Raw genomic sequence first — 16,923 nt, forward strand, 5'->3', positions numbered from 1 at the left:
GATTTTTTGCCCTCGTCGGCTTCTGTAATCGATGGTCATGCTACTCACTAGAAAATTTTGTCTCGTCTTTAATCACGATGTCAGTGGTTTTTTGTTATTATTTTATTTGCATTTTTTCCCTCACATCTATGCTGCATGCTAGTTGTGTATCTGTTTTCATAACATGCACTTTAATTCTTTCCACAGCAATGGGGGCCATTAGTGGTTGAGTGCATACTGCATTTTGTTTTTACATGATTCTGGTTTATAAATGGCATTAAATATAATACCTACACATCTATTCATATATATGTATATATAGCAGCAAAGCTTCTAAAAGAGCTTAAGTACAAATGTGGAATACAGTTAGCGGAGACCAGATTTTGTGTTTTGAGGTATCACTCTATGGAGCAGTATGAGCACAGAAAGAACCCTAACATCTTTTGTTTTTAATAAACTCTCTAACAAGAAGAAAGAGCCCGTGGCCCCAAAAAACAACTGTTTGTTTTGCAGCAGAAATGTATCAATTTGATGCTTCCTATCTTGTTGCTACCTTTGGTTAATGACCTGGGGCAGGCATCAACATTAGAGAATCAAGGTTTTCCCAGAAACAGTCGTGAACTACATGCACTGTGGGGTGGCTAGCAGCAGACACACAGACAGACAAGCTGCCCCCATGCAAAAACATTCCCATATCTACTTTAAATCTCACATACAAAAATAATAATAATAAAAAAACCTACAAAAATCAATTTCTTCTTAAATCTCCTCTTAGAAAAGATGAAAGTACCACAAACTAGTTGTAGAGTTGTCAGAGCCTGATATATATATGTAGTATATACTGTATAGTGTTACGTACTGGATTATACTGCTTAGGAGAGCAGGAGAGGCAGAGCGATGCTCTTTTTCCTGTTAGCCACTGTTTCATTTCCCTTCCCTCTGACTGCGTCAGCACGGCTACGGTCACACTTCTAATTCCAGCGAAAGTGAATCTGGCGTGGGCGGTCAGCTCCCTCTTTGACCAGGGGCTTGTGAAACTCTCGACCGGCGCGGGAGTGGATGTTGGCCCAGCAAAACTCGCAGTAGTATTGCAGACAGGTGACATTAGCACAGAAGAAGGGAGCAAACTTCCCTCCACAGCGAGCACCCTGGCACTCATCACACAGCTGATCATCCAGGACATAGGGCTTCACCTCCACCTGCGTGCACACATTTTGGAGAAGAAATAATTACTGACACTTTATGTAAAATGGGAAACTGCGAATTTGATAATGAAGGGGAGGCTGTACCCGTTTGTCAATGTCCCCGTGCTGCAGCTGGACAAATCTCGCACTGATGGCAGCAATGTAACTCTGCTGATTGGAGAAGGCCACTCGTCCCGCACCCTTCGGGTATTTGAGCTCTGGATCGGTGTCGATTCCTGCGTAGCAGACTCCACCATAGAGGCGATCCATAATCATGGCCAGCTCAACTAGTCAGAGAGTAAATGTAAAGAATAAAGCAGAACAGACAGGTGGGATAAAGAAAAGTTATAAGAGGAGAAGAGGGTGTTACACAGCAGGGTGTGTGAGAGAGAGAGAGAGAGGGTGAGACACTGTCAGACTGTGGTAGCTGGTGGGACTTGTAGTCTCAGACACACATTATTCACATTAAACATACATCTGATCTTCTACTGTAATATGTCACCGTGTGTCTGAGCTGCTGAATCTCTATTAGTTCCTAAAGAGAAACTGAGATGAAAAGTATAATTACTTGCTCTCAGGGGACGAGGAACGCCTCCCACAAAGATGGTTTTGCGGGGATCCAGGGGTTGAGATCCGTCCATCACAAAGTCACTGTCACTCAGGTTCCAAGGTCGAATTTGCACCTGAGGTCAGAGCCAAACCAAATTACATCTCTTCTTTTGTTATTCAAGACAAATTTCAATGACAGAACTGGGTCTTTGTTTTTTGTTGTGTGAGCTGGTGCTGTTGAGCTCACAGGTTTGTCCTTGATGGTGGGGCTGGAGACACACAGGTAGAGCTTCCCATCCTCCTCCATGCAGGCTTCAATCAGAGCCTGCACCGAGCTCTCCTCACAGTTTGGGCATTAAGCATGCGACATACTGTATGTTCCTGCCTTGGATTATCAGTATTCAAATGACGCCTCATTCATTGGCATCTCAGCTTCACACCATCCAAACCCAATGTAAACAGTGTTCAGCAGTCAGGAATGTTTGTCTAACATGGGCTGGCTGCTTTTGTCGGTACCTTTGGGTGGAAAGTAGGATTTGCTTTCTGCTTTGTGTGGCCAGTCCACCACCAGGTGGCCAAAGCGGCGAAAGCTTGAAGTTATTTCATCTGAAGAAAAGTGGAAAAGAAACAACAGGCAGGTGAAGAGAGAGAGTAAATGGTTGATAGAGCAGAATGACCAAAGACCATGAGTACTGTACAATGCTGTCATAAAATACTATATTCTAGTTGTCCTCACCTTCATCGATGTCAGGGGGCAATCCTCCCACAAACACCTTACGGGAGAAGCGCTCAATGCGTTCCCCGTTTTGATGGGGGTAGCAACTGGGGGAGCCAAGGACCCCTGGGACGCCCTGGTTGCCATGGCCATCATCAAGGAGATTGTCATCAATTGGGAACAGAGAGGAACGACCTGGTGGAGAAAAACGGGGGGAAAAGGCAGCTAAGGCTACAGTGAATGTCAAATATGCTATTAACACTCACAAATGTATATCTAACCCCAGTCTAATTACAGAACCTGCCTCTCCTTTATGGTATTTTATGTCCCTGCTGTGGCAGGAAAAATAATGTGCCTGCTTGCACTGCAGTTTCTAAGTGAGTGGTTGTGAGATAAAGCACCAGCTTAAAGCAAGGATTATGTACAGTTTATTTTTTTTCCAGGTCTGAGACTGAGGAAAGGCAGGCTGTGTGGAACAAAGCTGTTACCACGGTCGCTACGAGGGTGGAACACCAAACTGTTAAAGTGTTCAATGTTAAATTAACAAGTAACTGTAAAAAAGATGGTCATATGAATAAATTGTATATAAAATAATAATCATTTGTGAAATATTTTAAGAAATGATTAGGGATCAACTTATGAAAAGCTTTTTCAGCCTTCTCCTTATCATATTAACAGATTTCATTTTTATTGCTTTCTGGAAATGTTTGTATTTTTATATACAAAATGCATTTTTATTTTATAAAAGCATTTTCTGCAGTGAAAACTGGGAAACACATGAACTTGAACATGAAGTCAAAATATCCCAGGGAAAAATCCCAATATAAAATAAAAAACAAACTTTTGAAAAAGAGTATTTTGAAGAAAAAAAAGATATCCAATAAAAATTGTAATGACTGATGAAATATCATTTTATATCAGTGAATTTAATTTTACAGCTTTCTCAGTATTTCCACAAATTGTTGCTTCATTTATATATTTTACAGACTTCATTACTACAATAGCCAAATGTCTTTTTTACTCATTTAATATTGAACACATTGAGTTTTCATAGAGCAGATGCATGACTGCCATAGTGCTTCAGCTAAATGTGAATGTTGTAGGAAGCTGGGTTTACCTCGACGTCTCCCATAGCTCCTGGCTGCATGTGGAAAAGAGTACAAGTTTCAGCTGTGCAGACATTTATCAAAGTATTTTTTAAATACACTAAAATCTGGAGTTAATTTATCATCGCTTTCTTCAACTAAGATAATATAATTAGATCAGGTTAGTCAGGGTCAAATAAACTCAGATTCAAAGTTTCCATATACAAAAATATACTAGATTACCATAAAACAGTTTATTTTACATTGTCCTGAGATCCAGAAATTCCATTTCTGTCATTTTTCTTTTTCCTACATTATGTCTTGGGGACAATACACTTCAGAGCAACACAAACAAAACCCAGCATATACGGTATCACTTGTTTTAAACATCAAGACATAGAATGGGCATCTGAAGTTTCCATTTATAGTCTACTACTGCACACTGCACAGTAAAAGATGAAATACAATATAACGAAACTTGTGACATCTCTACAGACTGCATACAAAGCCATGTCCTTGGCAAATAAATGTATTACACTGCTGTGAAAAAATAAACCTATCCTCTTTCTAAATGGAGTTTACCAGACGTGAGGGGAGCCACTTGGCAAACTAGAAAAATGACCTTGTCAATTTCAACCCCACATATCTTATATCACTAAAAAGCCCTGGATGTGCTCTGCCAGGGGCAATGAGGCTCATCCCAGCAGCATGTATGGTCTCAGTGACATGAGTCTAAAACCGCCTCCAACAGATGACAAAATAGATAAATAAAAAAATAAAATAAATAACCTCATTTCTCACCACTGGCTTTCAGGAGGAAACAGCAAAAACCAGACGACACCAGATATAATAATAATAAGTTTGTGTAAGTATTTGTAAATGCCATCTGAACCACATTTGTGTCCTGCTGAGACAAAACCAGATAACATAACATTTTTGGCACCAACATGACATGTGTCCACATGTGAGACTCAAAAGAGTCTTCGAGGCTACAGTTATTCTCTGTGGCCCTGAAAGTTAACATCTTAATGAGAGGATGTGACAAAGGACTGCGGTGCATTCAAAATCCTCATGTGACTTAGTAAACAACGGAAGCACTCCTCACTATGTGAGCACCGTCAGATGACGTTAGGATGGTGGAGCTTGACTTTTAATTAAGCAAATTCATAAAAAGGACAAAATCATCAATTCAGAGAATTATGCAGTGATGCCTGTGGAGCCCAGAGACACTGCACAGACAGTTTGATGACAAATCAAACCTTTTTTTTGCAAATGCAAATAGATTTGTTGAAACAAATACTATGTGCTAAAGAGTAAGAGTGGAAGCATCATGAGAGTTGGCGACACAGAGGGAGATGGTGCTAAGAGATAATTACCATTGAGCATGAGTAGGCCGTCGGCCCCGGGGTTAGGGCATCCCACACGGCCTGGCATGAGAAACACAGAGACACACACACACAAATAGGGATGAGACAGAGCAAATGGAGACAACAGGGCAAGGCCAATACAAGGGACAAGACAGTAAGAACACACACACACAATACGCACAGACATACAACTACTGGGCCTGTGAATGTGTTACAGCAGCCTTGTCGCATGCCCACGTCGAGCACTATGGTCAGCAGGGACAGTTGGTATAGACTGAGTGCTGCATTTTAGCCATTAGCTCTATATCCTGCAAAAGGGTGCAGCGCTAAAATGAAGTGAATATGGGCGTGTTCAACGGTGTTTTGCAGTTTTGGTGACCACAGACACAGCACACGTTCGTGCACAGTCAGGCATTACTGAGTGCATTTTATAGGTGGGGTGGAATACATTATTATAGAGGAATGCAGGTGAGCAGGTGGAGCCAGGGCTGGCTTTAGTTGTGTCCAATCAAACCAGCTCCTCTCATCCCCTCTAAGGAGCAGGGCAGAAACCTGACTGACGCCACTGATGTCATATATATGTATATACACAAGAGGCGAGTTTCTTTCCCTGTATCGTCTTCTCCTGCCAGTTATGTTCTCCATTCTTAAATTGACAGTGACAAAACAGTTTAAGTAGAAGTAGTGCACGTAAATATTCACTCAGCAGTCTGCTAATATCACTGACCAACGTTTGTGCATGGAAGAAAAAAGTCTGACCTTGTAACCAGCAGCAGTTGTATGGTGTCATTTACTCACAGCTGTATATAGTGAGTGAAATCCACAGGGGTCTCACGTAACCTTCTAAACGTTTCACTGTTTTTAAAATAATACAATGAAATCATGTTGTAATCACAGTGTTTATGGTGAAACTGATTGTGGTCCATCAGAGCTCACAGCCAGTGGATGTGTCGTCTACTTTATCTCCATCTGCTGCTTTCAAAGCTGTCAAACCACCATAAAATGCAAAAACAGACACAACGTGTAGTATTAATGGTAGTGATGAAGGTATGTGTGTGTGTAACTTGTTCATCTGAAGAAACTCTACCTTAAGAGTGACAGCAGCCACAGTGTGGTCGGACTGACTTTACCTGCTGCGTAACAGGATTAATGAAGACGTCTGTAGGGTGTTTGCTATTTATCTTGGCTCATGAGCTGCTTTCATGTGTTAGTGTGTGTAATTTTTAATGTGGATTTGGATTTCCAAACACTGACTGCAGATCACCTCTGGCTGCATCCTGTGAGTAGGCTACAGATGGTGCGTCCTGATGTGCACAACACTGTGTGACTATAGCCACATACTTGTTTATTTATCTTATTCATGATACACAATAAATTATTCAAAGTGAATTCCAGCAGATCAGTTGTGGATTTAAGGGTTAATTGCAGGTTGGTGTGGCCTTTAAAATTAATCTGGGTACCTGATCTCGTGCTTCCCGGTCTAGGTGCTTGTCAGGAAAATTGCAGATACACTTATGAATGCGATAAGATGCAGTCTGAGCAGGTGTTATTGCTATTTGGGGTCAAAACGAGCAACGAAAGTACACTGCGCTGCCTAATCAGCATACACTTGGCTTCAAGTGCACCTCTCCCCCTACCTCAGCATAAGCGCATTCATTCATGGTAGGAAAATACCAAACACACCAATACACAGCAAAAAGTAGACGTGCACCGAGGAAAACTGCCAAAGGACTGTAAATGAGGCAACGCAGAAGTTGCACTGGCAGGAGAATAGAGCTCTAAACCTCACTATGTGAGTAGTGTTGTGTTGTATCAGTGTTTCCTTTGGCACTACCACTGGGTGGCACCAGTGTCAGAATTTTACACACTGGCTTTAGATGTTAATTAGCAACAAGCAGGATACACAAATATATTACAAAGAAAACATGGATTTAAAAAAAAGTTAAAGCTGAAAGTGCACTAGTTTTTTATTGCCATTGCATTTAATTTCCCCTTGCAGTGTTACTATTATGGTGTAATAACTCCTGTATTTGGGAGCTGCTAGCCTCTGTTGTGTTAGCCATGGTAATGCTATAAATGGAAGGGCCAAGCCTTGAAAGCCCTCCTTCCTTCTCGTCTCCTCTCTTGGCTGTCATACACAGTGTGTGAAAGCGTGATCACATCTAAAATTAGTCTCTATGCCTCTCTCTTTGCTGTGCACACTGGCCCGTGTCCCCTCCATCTGCTCCTGCAGGAAAAACAAGGGACTCGCCCACGAATGGAGGGCGCAGGTTGAGTCCTGATGGCAGCAGGTTTATAATGAATCCTACAAATAATCAAACCTGCTGAAGACCTTTGGTGCATCTACTTGTGAAAACAAACAACAACTCAGTGTATGCATGCTTGGGTTTTACCAGTGTTGTTATTTCTGGGTTATATTTAAACATGCAAGTGTAGGTGGGATGTGAAGGCTGTAAATGAGCTACAAGCAGCAGAGGAGGGAAAGGACAGTGCAGTTATTTGACACTGCTCCTCTGATGTCCAGCAGCTGAGTCCAGGAGGCTAGGACAGTGTCACAATACAGAACATTCTCTCCTTGCCACCGCCATGAGGAATAGTTAAAAAGAAACTGAGGACTGTTTATGCATCATGTGTTTTGTGTGATACGCCTGTGTCTGATCTGTCACAAACCATCTGAAACTAATCAGAAAAGCACTGTGGTTCCTCGTCTCTGCCTCTTCTGCTCCTGACTCAGCTGTGCCTGCTGCCCAGGTTAAGTAGCAACAGACCGGAGCTGGAGGGTCATGCAAATGTGCAACACAGCTCTGGGAGCAGTTCCCCTCACCAAGTCACTCTGCACGATGTTAGGCCTCGTCTCTGAACATGATCACCTCACTCTGACCCCCCTTCCCCCACGTGTAGATAGAAAGGGAAAGGCAATCTTACCTTTCATCGGATCCTGTTCAGCTCGCATGATGTCAATCAGAGAGCTCTCCAGGGAGTGCATGTTCAGACTGTCGTACATTCTGGAGCGGTCCTATAAAAAAATATGTGGTTTTATATCATCCAACTGTTGGAGCTAACAAAACAAACACAAGCCATAATTTGGGTCTAATTTCTCAGGTTTCTAACACACTTTCTGGCTTATGAATTACAAAGTCTCTGAAGTATGGCTAAACACGTAAGAGATTTCACAGCGTGTAGCAGCTCACACTGGGATTAACATTCTTTCCGTATTTATATTCACTTTAGGAATTTGAAGGTATATTTGTGAGCAGTCCATATGATGGATTTCCCAGGATCTTTGGCCTTGTTCCCAGAGGCAGACAGAGAGAGAATGGAAACCAAAACCAGGAGTGGCATTTAGCCGGAGAGCTGAGATGGAGGTTATGAGCTCATCAGCTCTGCCAGTGAGATAGTCATCCTTAATGACCTGCTATGACAGACTCATATGGTTAATATTCTGGTGACTAGCACCTAACCTAGCTCGCCCCACCTAACATAAAAGATTAATGATCAATTTAATACAAACAGTTGCAGGCTGTGTGTGTGAGTGTGTTGTTTTCACTTTTATTTTTAGTAGAAAACAAACAATAAAGAGTTTCGTTAGAAGGCATTTTAGTGAGTTTAAATCGTTTATTTATATTATATTATCATTTATAACTAGGATTTATGTTCTCATTTACCTCTAATAGTATCAAGGTATGCAGATCATTTTGTCTTTCTTTTAATTTTGGAAATATCTGCATCTGATAGTTCCTCCGTCGTATAAATACAGTGGAAGTGAAAGGAGTTTCATTTGTGATGCTCAGCAGCAACATTTCTCTGCAGTGACAGTGCACCGTTTACCGGACACACTGTCAGCCATGTCAGCTGGGACCATTTCTTTGGTCCAGAGCTCTTTAAAGTCAAAGTCCAAGTGTTTATTGTCATGTGCACAGTAAGGAATCATGTTTCCCTGTACAATGAAATTCTTACTTTGCTGTCCCCAGTGAATGCCACACAACACAAGTGAAATATAAAGTAGATAAACAGTAACACAATCTAAAGGCACTTTAAAAACAGCAAGCGAAAATATAAGAAGAATATAATAGAGACGTATACTTTAAATGAAAAGCAAGAGGTCTGTGGAATATCCAGAGTAATGGAAACACTGTTACTTACAAAAAGTACTCTATTTTTATCCCTAATTATCTCATTTCAAAGACCATTCCTTTGTTGTCTGCATTGTTACTGTCTGTTCATACTGCTTTTTCTGCATTGTTTGCATTTTCTGTTGCTTGTAAATACTGCTTAGTTTTGTTATATTACACAGCCTTATGCTGGTTTACTGTTTGCACATTGAGAGCCGATGTACCAGAGTCAAATTCCTCGTGTATCCAACACACCTGGCCAATAAAGCAGATTCTGATTCTGATTCTTCTGATCCTGAAAAACTCTGTGTTTTGCAATGGAATTTTAAACACTATAATTGTTTAACTGAAGAAAACTCAAATGGAAGAGTGCAAAACACAGCTTTAAAAAAGAATCAAAATTGATGCGGCAGAACCAGAGATATTGTCTTTTTTTAATTCCAAATATTCTTTTTCCTACATTACCCACAGTGAAACTCAATTTAGCTCAGGGCCTGAGCCTTGAGCTGAGGTGACGAGGTCTGGTAAACGCCTTCTAACTTCACACACCTGCCCTCTGGGGCCAATACAGATGTTAGACAGTTTTCCCCCATATACTCAGTGACACTGCCCAACACTGGCATGATGGACGGGTTGTTAAGCTGTAACACACGTTACTACAGGGCCATGGAGATCATGGTGTTACGTGGATAGCGTTACACTAAGTTCCTAAAGTAAAAGAGTGTTCCTTTACTTTAGGAACATAGTTTTTAATGTGACAGTATGCATTAATGGTAAAGAAATTACTGTGAAGTATAGTATTGTCAGGTAGAGGCATAGTACTCTTAGTGAAAGTGCTTCACCCCTGCCTGCCGCAGTCTACCTCTGTGTGATGTTAAAAACATGACACAGCAGAGAAACTCTGTGTCACTGACTGCCAAATATTAAACAGAGAGGAAGGAAGGAAAAGACTTGGAATCTGAAAAATTCTGGGTCTGACATTGTTTATGGAAATTAACAATCCATGGAGTCGGGCTTGTTTCCTGGAAAAGAAAGCACTGACACCGCTAATAATTTGAGCTCATAGCAACAGGATGACTTAGACACCATTATTTAGGTGATATCATTATTTTAGTTTAAATGAGCAGTGGTGAAAGAATCGCCCAGATTGTTTACTTAAGCAAAAGTAAGAGTTACAAGTAAGAGTCCTATATTCAAAATGTTACTGGCAGCAAGTAAAAGTACAAAAGTATTAGCATCAGAATAGACTAAAATAAAAAAGTCAAAGTGCTCATTCTGCACAATGGCACATTTCACATCAATGTGTATTATATATGTGGATTACAGTTATTGTGTGTTATTGTGTACATCCCATTTAATGTTGCAGCTGGTAAAGATGGAGCTAACGTTAACTATCTTATATGCAGAATCTGAAGTAGTTTACATACTGCTGGGTATCTGGTGAAATTAGCCACCAGGGATCAATAAAAGTCTGATAATTATAGTATATTTTGTTTAATTAGTCTCATTCTGAAAAGTAACTAGTAACAGAAGTTATCAAATAAATGTAGTGAAGTCGAAGTACGAAGTCACAGAAAATGAAAATACTCAAGTGAAGTACAGATACATGGTAAAGTAACCGATGAACTAGGTTGGAAGTTTCATGGAATTTACTGAGTAACAGACAATGAAACTGTGGAATTTCAGGAAATTATATCAATTAATAAAATGTAATAAATGATTATGATGACGATGATGATGATAATAAAATACACTTGGGTAAATGCAATTCTGTATGCATGCAATGTGCATATCATAACAGTCATTTAGTGATAAATTATTTCATCTAATTTCTTAACTGCAATCGACACAAACACCGAATAACCCAGAGACACGTCAGCCATTGTTACAAGTCACATGTAATTATTTAAATCACTAACCTTTTTATTGATAAATCTAATTTTGAGAACAAACAGGGATTTTGTTGCTGGCTGTGTAGAAGACAACCAAGCAATTAGTGAGATATGACAAACACTGGACCAGATGTGACCATCTACACCCCTGTATTGTAGTCATCATTAAGATTTCAACATTATAACCACTGACAGACCAGTTAACCTGAAGCTTTTCTTAAGTAGACAACAATGCAGTAACTATAACGTGGAATGACCTTCTGGCTCCTTTAGACGTCCACACAAAGAACCTTGGTACCTGAAGCAGAGCTGACAGTTGTTAGTATCCTGAATATGACTTCAGCCCATCCCTTGCTTTGTTACACCTTTAGCAAACCTGTGTATCAGTTACAACTCCTCCTATTTGACTAACATGCTAACTTTGCTGTTCTTTTTATGGTAATGTGCATCTACTGACTGCTACTGTATGCATGCCTAAAGAACCCTTCACTTCAGTTTCTCTTTATCATTACCATTGGCTAATCTCTAATTCAAATGATGATGAGTATGCCTCTTCTGCTACTCGTCTCCCACCATTACAGCCACAGACTCTCACACAGTAATACAAAAACAAAACCCTGCCACTCACGACATGTACACACACCTGACCAATTAACCTCCAAAACCAGCAACACCAGCCAATGTATGAACGACCCAGAACACATACCTGAAGGGGCAACAAGGTGTTGCTGTTGCTGTCTGTGCGAAACATGTTCTCCTCTATCCAGGACTTGGGCCCCAGTGATCCTGCGGAGCGTGGGAACTTAGGAGGGGCGATGACGTTGCTCGAGAAGGGCTTCTTCAGGGGCGAGACGTGACTGACTGAGCCAGGTATGCTCATGCCACTCCCTCTGCGGTGGTCCCTGCCCCAGGACATCCCCCCAGAGCCCCAGCCATTCCCCTGGTGACTGCCCCAGGGAGATGGCTTCACCATGGGCTGCACATGCATCGTGGAGTGGGCATGGGGAGAGGGTGGGAAGATGGAATGTTACAAAGAGCATGTTCACCTTGTTGTACATTTTTAGCATCTATAATAATATTTCCATTGGATCCTACATCCTGCCTGTCTATCTTTTCCTTTCTCCTTGTCAGACACAGCCTTGATCTGCTCCTGTAACGAGTGGGTCGATAAGAAGATTTAGGGCTTTAAGGCTTAAGACTTAAGTATCCTGTGCCCTGCGACACCACCACACTCTCTCTCTCTACCTGGACCTTGTGTCCACTCTTAATCATGCATTGAATCGCATCCTGCTTAGTCCTGCATGCTTTCACATGAAAATCTTACAAAGAAGACAATCAACTTTCTGTCTCTTGCACACTCACTCCACAAAGTAATCTAAAGTCCTTTTCGCTTTGGCTCTGCTGCACACACCCATGTGGACTCCCGGGTAGTACATGAATATGTACAAAACTTGCATTTCAGCAGACAAAATAATAATAATAATTATGTAATCTTTCCCCTGCATCTCCTTAAAATGTCTGCTTTTATGATGATGGGACCAACATGGCTGATGGTCTTTGGAGGTTTATTAAAATGTATACATAGTTCTTGTAATCAAAGCAAGGCATTACAGTGAAACAGCAACACCACAGATGCACTTTAAGCACACCCAGTCACACACACACACTTACATACACACATACGCCCAATGTGCAAATCACATTAGAAACCTGAAGCCGAAGGCTACTAGCGCGCAGGCCCCAAGATTACTGCATAATCTAAACCTTCATGTGAGCTTCTATTGCTATTGTTCATCTTTCTTCAGGGTCCCCTGTCTCCCAGTACACGCACCCTACCACCACCATCACCTAGTGACTACGTCTTCATTTCACCCAAATAAACATCTGCTTAGAACACCAAACGCTGCAAGCCTTTGTATTCCCACTGAGTGCACCACAAGACAGGGATGGTCCAGCGCCATGTGACTGCATCCCACTGCCAGCTTCCAGGCGAGAACAACAGCTAGATTCAGTGAGGCTCCCTTGTTCCCCCTGTTCACCCCTCCCTCCCTTTCCCTCAAGAGTAGTGACTTCAGCCCTTTCAGAGGACATGCCAAATGCATTATGAAGGGGGGAAAAACACTATTAGTCCTTTAAAGACTACAGCTGCATAACGTCCACACAAAAAGGCACACAGAATTCTTAAGGCAATGTTTTATCTCTGCAGTGTCACAAGATGCCCCACAACCTAAGGGCATACCATTAGTGGCTGTCACTTAAAATGATGAAAACCTAACATCTGGACTCAAATAGTCTGAAAAGAATGGAGTTATGGTGGGCTCTGGGCTTATTTTTGGTCATAAAATGGAAGGATAAGTACGGCTGGAGAGCTGCCTATCGTCTTGTGTCAGTTTCATGTGATTTATGTCCTTTTGCAGCTCACCTGATGTTGGTTGTAATTGTTCCTCTGCTGCAGGAAGGCGCCCTGCTGGGGATGCATCTGGGGGCTGACCGGGGATCTGCGGGTCTGCGGCTGCTGAGGGACATTTATCTGGGGTGAGAATGGACCGCCGAAGCCCTGCACATTAATCCCGGCGCACGGATTCGCTGAAAAACTCTGGAAGAAGGCCGGGTTGATGGAAGAGGGGATACCTGGGTAAAAGCTGTTTTCAGAGTCCGTGCTGGGCATCTGGTTAATGGCGTTGGCGTGGATAGGGTTGATGGAATTAGGTGCGGGCGGGGGCGAGGAGTTGGTCTGGACTGACCAAGGGGTGCCGAACCCAGGGAGGGAAGGTGAAGTCGAGCCCCCGCTGGCGCTCTGCATCTCCTGGGTGGGGAGGTTCGGGAAAGCGGCACCGAGACCTCCGGACAACATGTTGCCGGTGCTGCTGCTGCCATTGCCGTTATTTATGTGGTGGGCGATAGGGGAGTCCATTTGGATCTTGTTTGGATTTACGGAAGTGGGCGATGGCGACGCAGCATCGGCTTCAGCCTCTTCCACTGGTGAGCCGCAGGGGTCAGCAGCGCTGGGCTCGGGCTTGGAGAAGGGCTGTCTCTGCGGCAGGTAACTGAAATGTCCCTGGGGTGGGGGCGACTCTGTGGAGCTAAACTCAGTGTGCTGACTTAACTGCTGATGTATTTTTCGGCTGTGCTGAAGGTCACAGATAGACTGCGTCGGGCAAAAACGATCTCGATTGAAAGAGGGGAAAGCTGTCTTCTGGGTGTGATGGTTATAATCCGGCGTCAAAGAGCTCAGGCTGTCGTGGTTGGCGGTGAGGTTGGGTTGCTTACCGGATTTGCTGACCGTGTTGCTGTTGCTGTCCTTTTCATCGGTTGACTGGGGCAGTTGCGTGGTTGTCACCCCCACAGGCTCATCCTGCATGTTTTGCTGATGCGCAGCAGCTGACAGGAACAGCGGGGACGGGGCGACGCAGCTGAAGGGCGAACCAGGAGCAAAGTGGCCGCAGGAAACCGGCAGGACGAGGCGCAGTATCCGACAGCCGGCTGAACAACACTTAATTTGGCTTTTAAATTGTGCAAACAGGCCAATATACGTTTGAAAATATATTTAACCAGCGTTTCTGAATGAGATCTTTAATAGGAAAATGTCTGTGAAGGCAGCGATAGAGAGGAGGGGGTCTGGCCTATGCGAATCGCGAGCGGCTCGTTCTAGTCGTATTCTCTGTTTTACTCGGCGATATTTTCATCTATCCAGAGACCGAGCTTCCTCGGCCTTGTAGTAGGCTAGCCTAGCCTGTTCGGACCATTCCTGTCCGACCGTACTACCCCCTCCTCTGGCTACCGGCTGTGCTGCTGCGGCAGAGGATTAAAGATCCCCGACTGAAGCTACGTCACGACCGCATCACGCCTCGGTGCACCCGCCCCGAGCCTCGAGCCCGAGCTGCAAAGAGGACCGCATTGTTTACGTCATTTTTTCATTATTCATAAAGCGCAGTAGGCCTACACCCTCACCAATCCCCGGTGTTTCGGAAAGTAGCCCACTATATAATGAGTTGCATCATTAATATTCCGTGGCAGACCGGTAGTAAGGCTGTGTCTCTGTTAACCACTTAGTAATGACGCTTGTAGGCCAGTCGCGTAATGTGTACAGTGCACATCTCTTATGTAGCACAACAATAATAATTATATTGCGATGTCATATAGCGTAACTGCTGTAAAATTAAGTAGGCCCTGTGTTCTATGTTGAAATTACTCAGCCTAATTCTAAAGGCATTTCTTTAATTTTATGTTCCAGTCAACCTCCGAGTCTAGAAGAGGCTTCTTACTCAAAGCCGACCGCTGTCCTTCACAAAGCTTAACATTTGATTAACATGTCACATTATGCGGATAACTGTGGCATTTAAGTCTCTTTATCTGAAATGTTCTCTCGAAAGATACATCACGGCACAGTGTGTTTCGGCTTGTACCTATCAGTATGCAGTCCACAACCACTATACGTGCGTCTGCGCCGGCGTCACTTTACGCACGGACGCCAAGAGCTAAATATAGTCTTCTATGTCAGCTTGTGTCAAGGGGGATGAATCTTCACCGCATGTTCTGAACTCAAAGCTGACAGGCAACCCTACCATTTGATCTGCCTGTGCTACATGGCTACAGACGAGCTCTATTTTAGTAATAAGAAAGAGTGGATGTAGCCCGAGTGTACCTATCTGACTGTTCATTTGAGGTTGAGGACTAAAGGGGAACATAATGAAGGGTTTTAGGCCAACTGTTCATACTGCAGAGGAATACCAGGTGTCTTTTATTCACATTAAATACACAATAGGCTTCCGTTGGGAAGATGCAAATCAGCAACACTCCAGGTAGTTTCTTGTTTGTACAAAATGAGCTGCTGTTATAGATTATTAGTTTGTTAGTCCAGTGGTGTGAACACAGGGGCTTACTTGTTGTATCACATACGCAGACATTCATTTCCCCTTCTCAAGACTGAAGGTGAATAAACCATTGCACTCTCTGTGTGTGAATGTGGTTTGTAATGAGGGAGACAGATACCAGACTAGCAAAGCAATGTGCATGATCAGCCTACCGTCTGCTCATTGGTAATAATGATGGCCCATCTCTTCACAAACTATGTACAGCTTTCCACCCTCCATTGTCACATACACAATGCCTTTTTAATCAAAACACCTGATTACAAAAACACTGGCAACTTCAAAACCTCACCCAATAATCAGAGAATATTTTTAGATTAAAATTGTTGTGAAGTGCGTTGTGACTGCCGAGAGTCTGCCAAGCGTGTACACAGGAAGCTATCTATTTTGGATCGCATACACTATCATTACCATTGTTATATTGCTATTCACCAGTGCTACAAAGCATTTTATGCATGCTCTGGCAATGACAACTTTCATTTTCACAGCTTCAACATGACATGAATCTCATCAATGACCGGATTTGACTCAGCTTGCTGATATCTTGATTTGCTTTTCCCATTTCACAGCACCTTGATCTGTTATGAAAAGTAAGAAGACACCCCCAGAAATTCCCCTTCATAAGGTCCCAGATGGGACAGGCCCACCAGTCAGGGGGCAGGTGTGGTTGCCACAGTTAGTGCTGAGCACCAGTGATTACCCAGGCCCAGTAAGTGCTGGAGGGAGTTAAATGGGGCAGGCTGCCAGCTGCTGGTGTTTGCTGATGATGGACTGGGGGAGGGGGTCAACCAGGGTGGCTGGGGTGGAAACAGGGGTGGTGCTGGGGGGGTGGGGTCCATTCTCTCCCTGCTACAGAATGTGACACATCGATTGGAAGCATAATTCTGCATTTTTGTATTTATCTTTGGATTTTCCTGTGTGTACTGTACATAGGGAACAAATATAAACTTGAACATGTCTGTAAAATCTGATTGTGTGTGGATGCTTCATATTAAAATGAGTGTGAGAAATAAAGCAACTACACCCTGTATTTTAACCAGGTTACTCTGTGTTGCTGCTGTTGGTTATTAGAAGCACCTGGCTCAGTAAGTGCTATCAAATTTCACAGTGTTTGTAAAACTAGCTTTATTTAGGTCTCTGTCAGAGTGGATGGCTGTCACCCTGCAGCT

At 42.9% G+C, this 16,923-nt stretch overlaps 1 protein-coding gene across 1 annotated transcript; it reads right to left on the reverse strand.

The window, feature by feature from the left end:
• Positions 1 to 806: 806 nt before the first annotated feature.
• On the reverse strand, positions 807 to 16,304 carry cpeb2 (cytoplasmic polyadenylation element binding protein 2). Its single transcript, XM_020603372.1, is given in 11 exon segments — positions 807 to 1,178; positions 1,269 to 1,450; positions 1,732 to 1,846; positions 1,960 to 2,093; positions 2,229 to 2,318; positions 2,449 to 2,622; positions 3,545 to 3,568; positions 4,889 to 4,939; positions 7,805 to 7,895; positions 11,590 to 11,859; positions 13,306 to 16,304. Coding segments are annotated over 11 exon segments (2,298 nt in total). The 5' UTR covers positions 14,245 to 16,304; the 3' UTR covers positions 807 to 950.
• Between the last annotated feature and the right edge of the window lie 619 nt (positions 16,305 to 16,923).

This window comes from Monopterus albus, unplaced genomic scaffold, assembly GCF_001952655.1.
Source record: "Monopterus albus unplaced genomic scaffold, M_albus_1.0 scaffold61.1, whole genome shotgun sequence".
NCBI classification, from domain to species: Eukaryota; Metazoa; Chordata; class Actinopteri; order Synbranchiformes; family Synbranchidae; genus Monopterus; species Monopterus albus.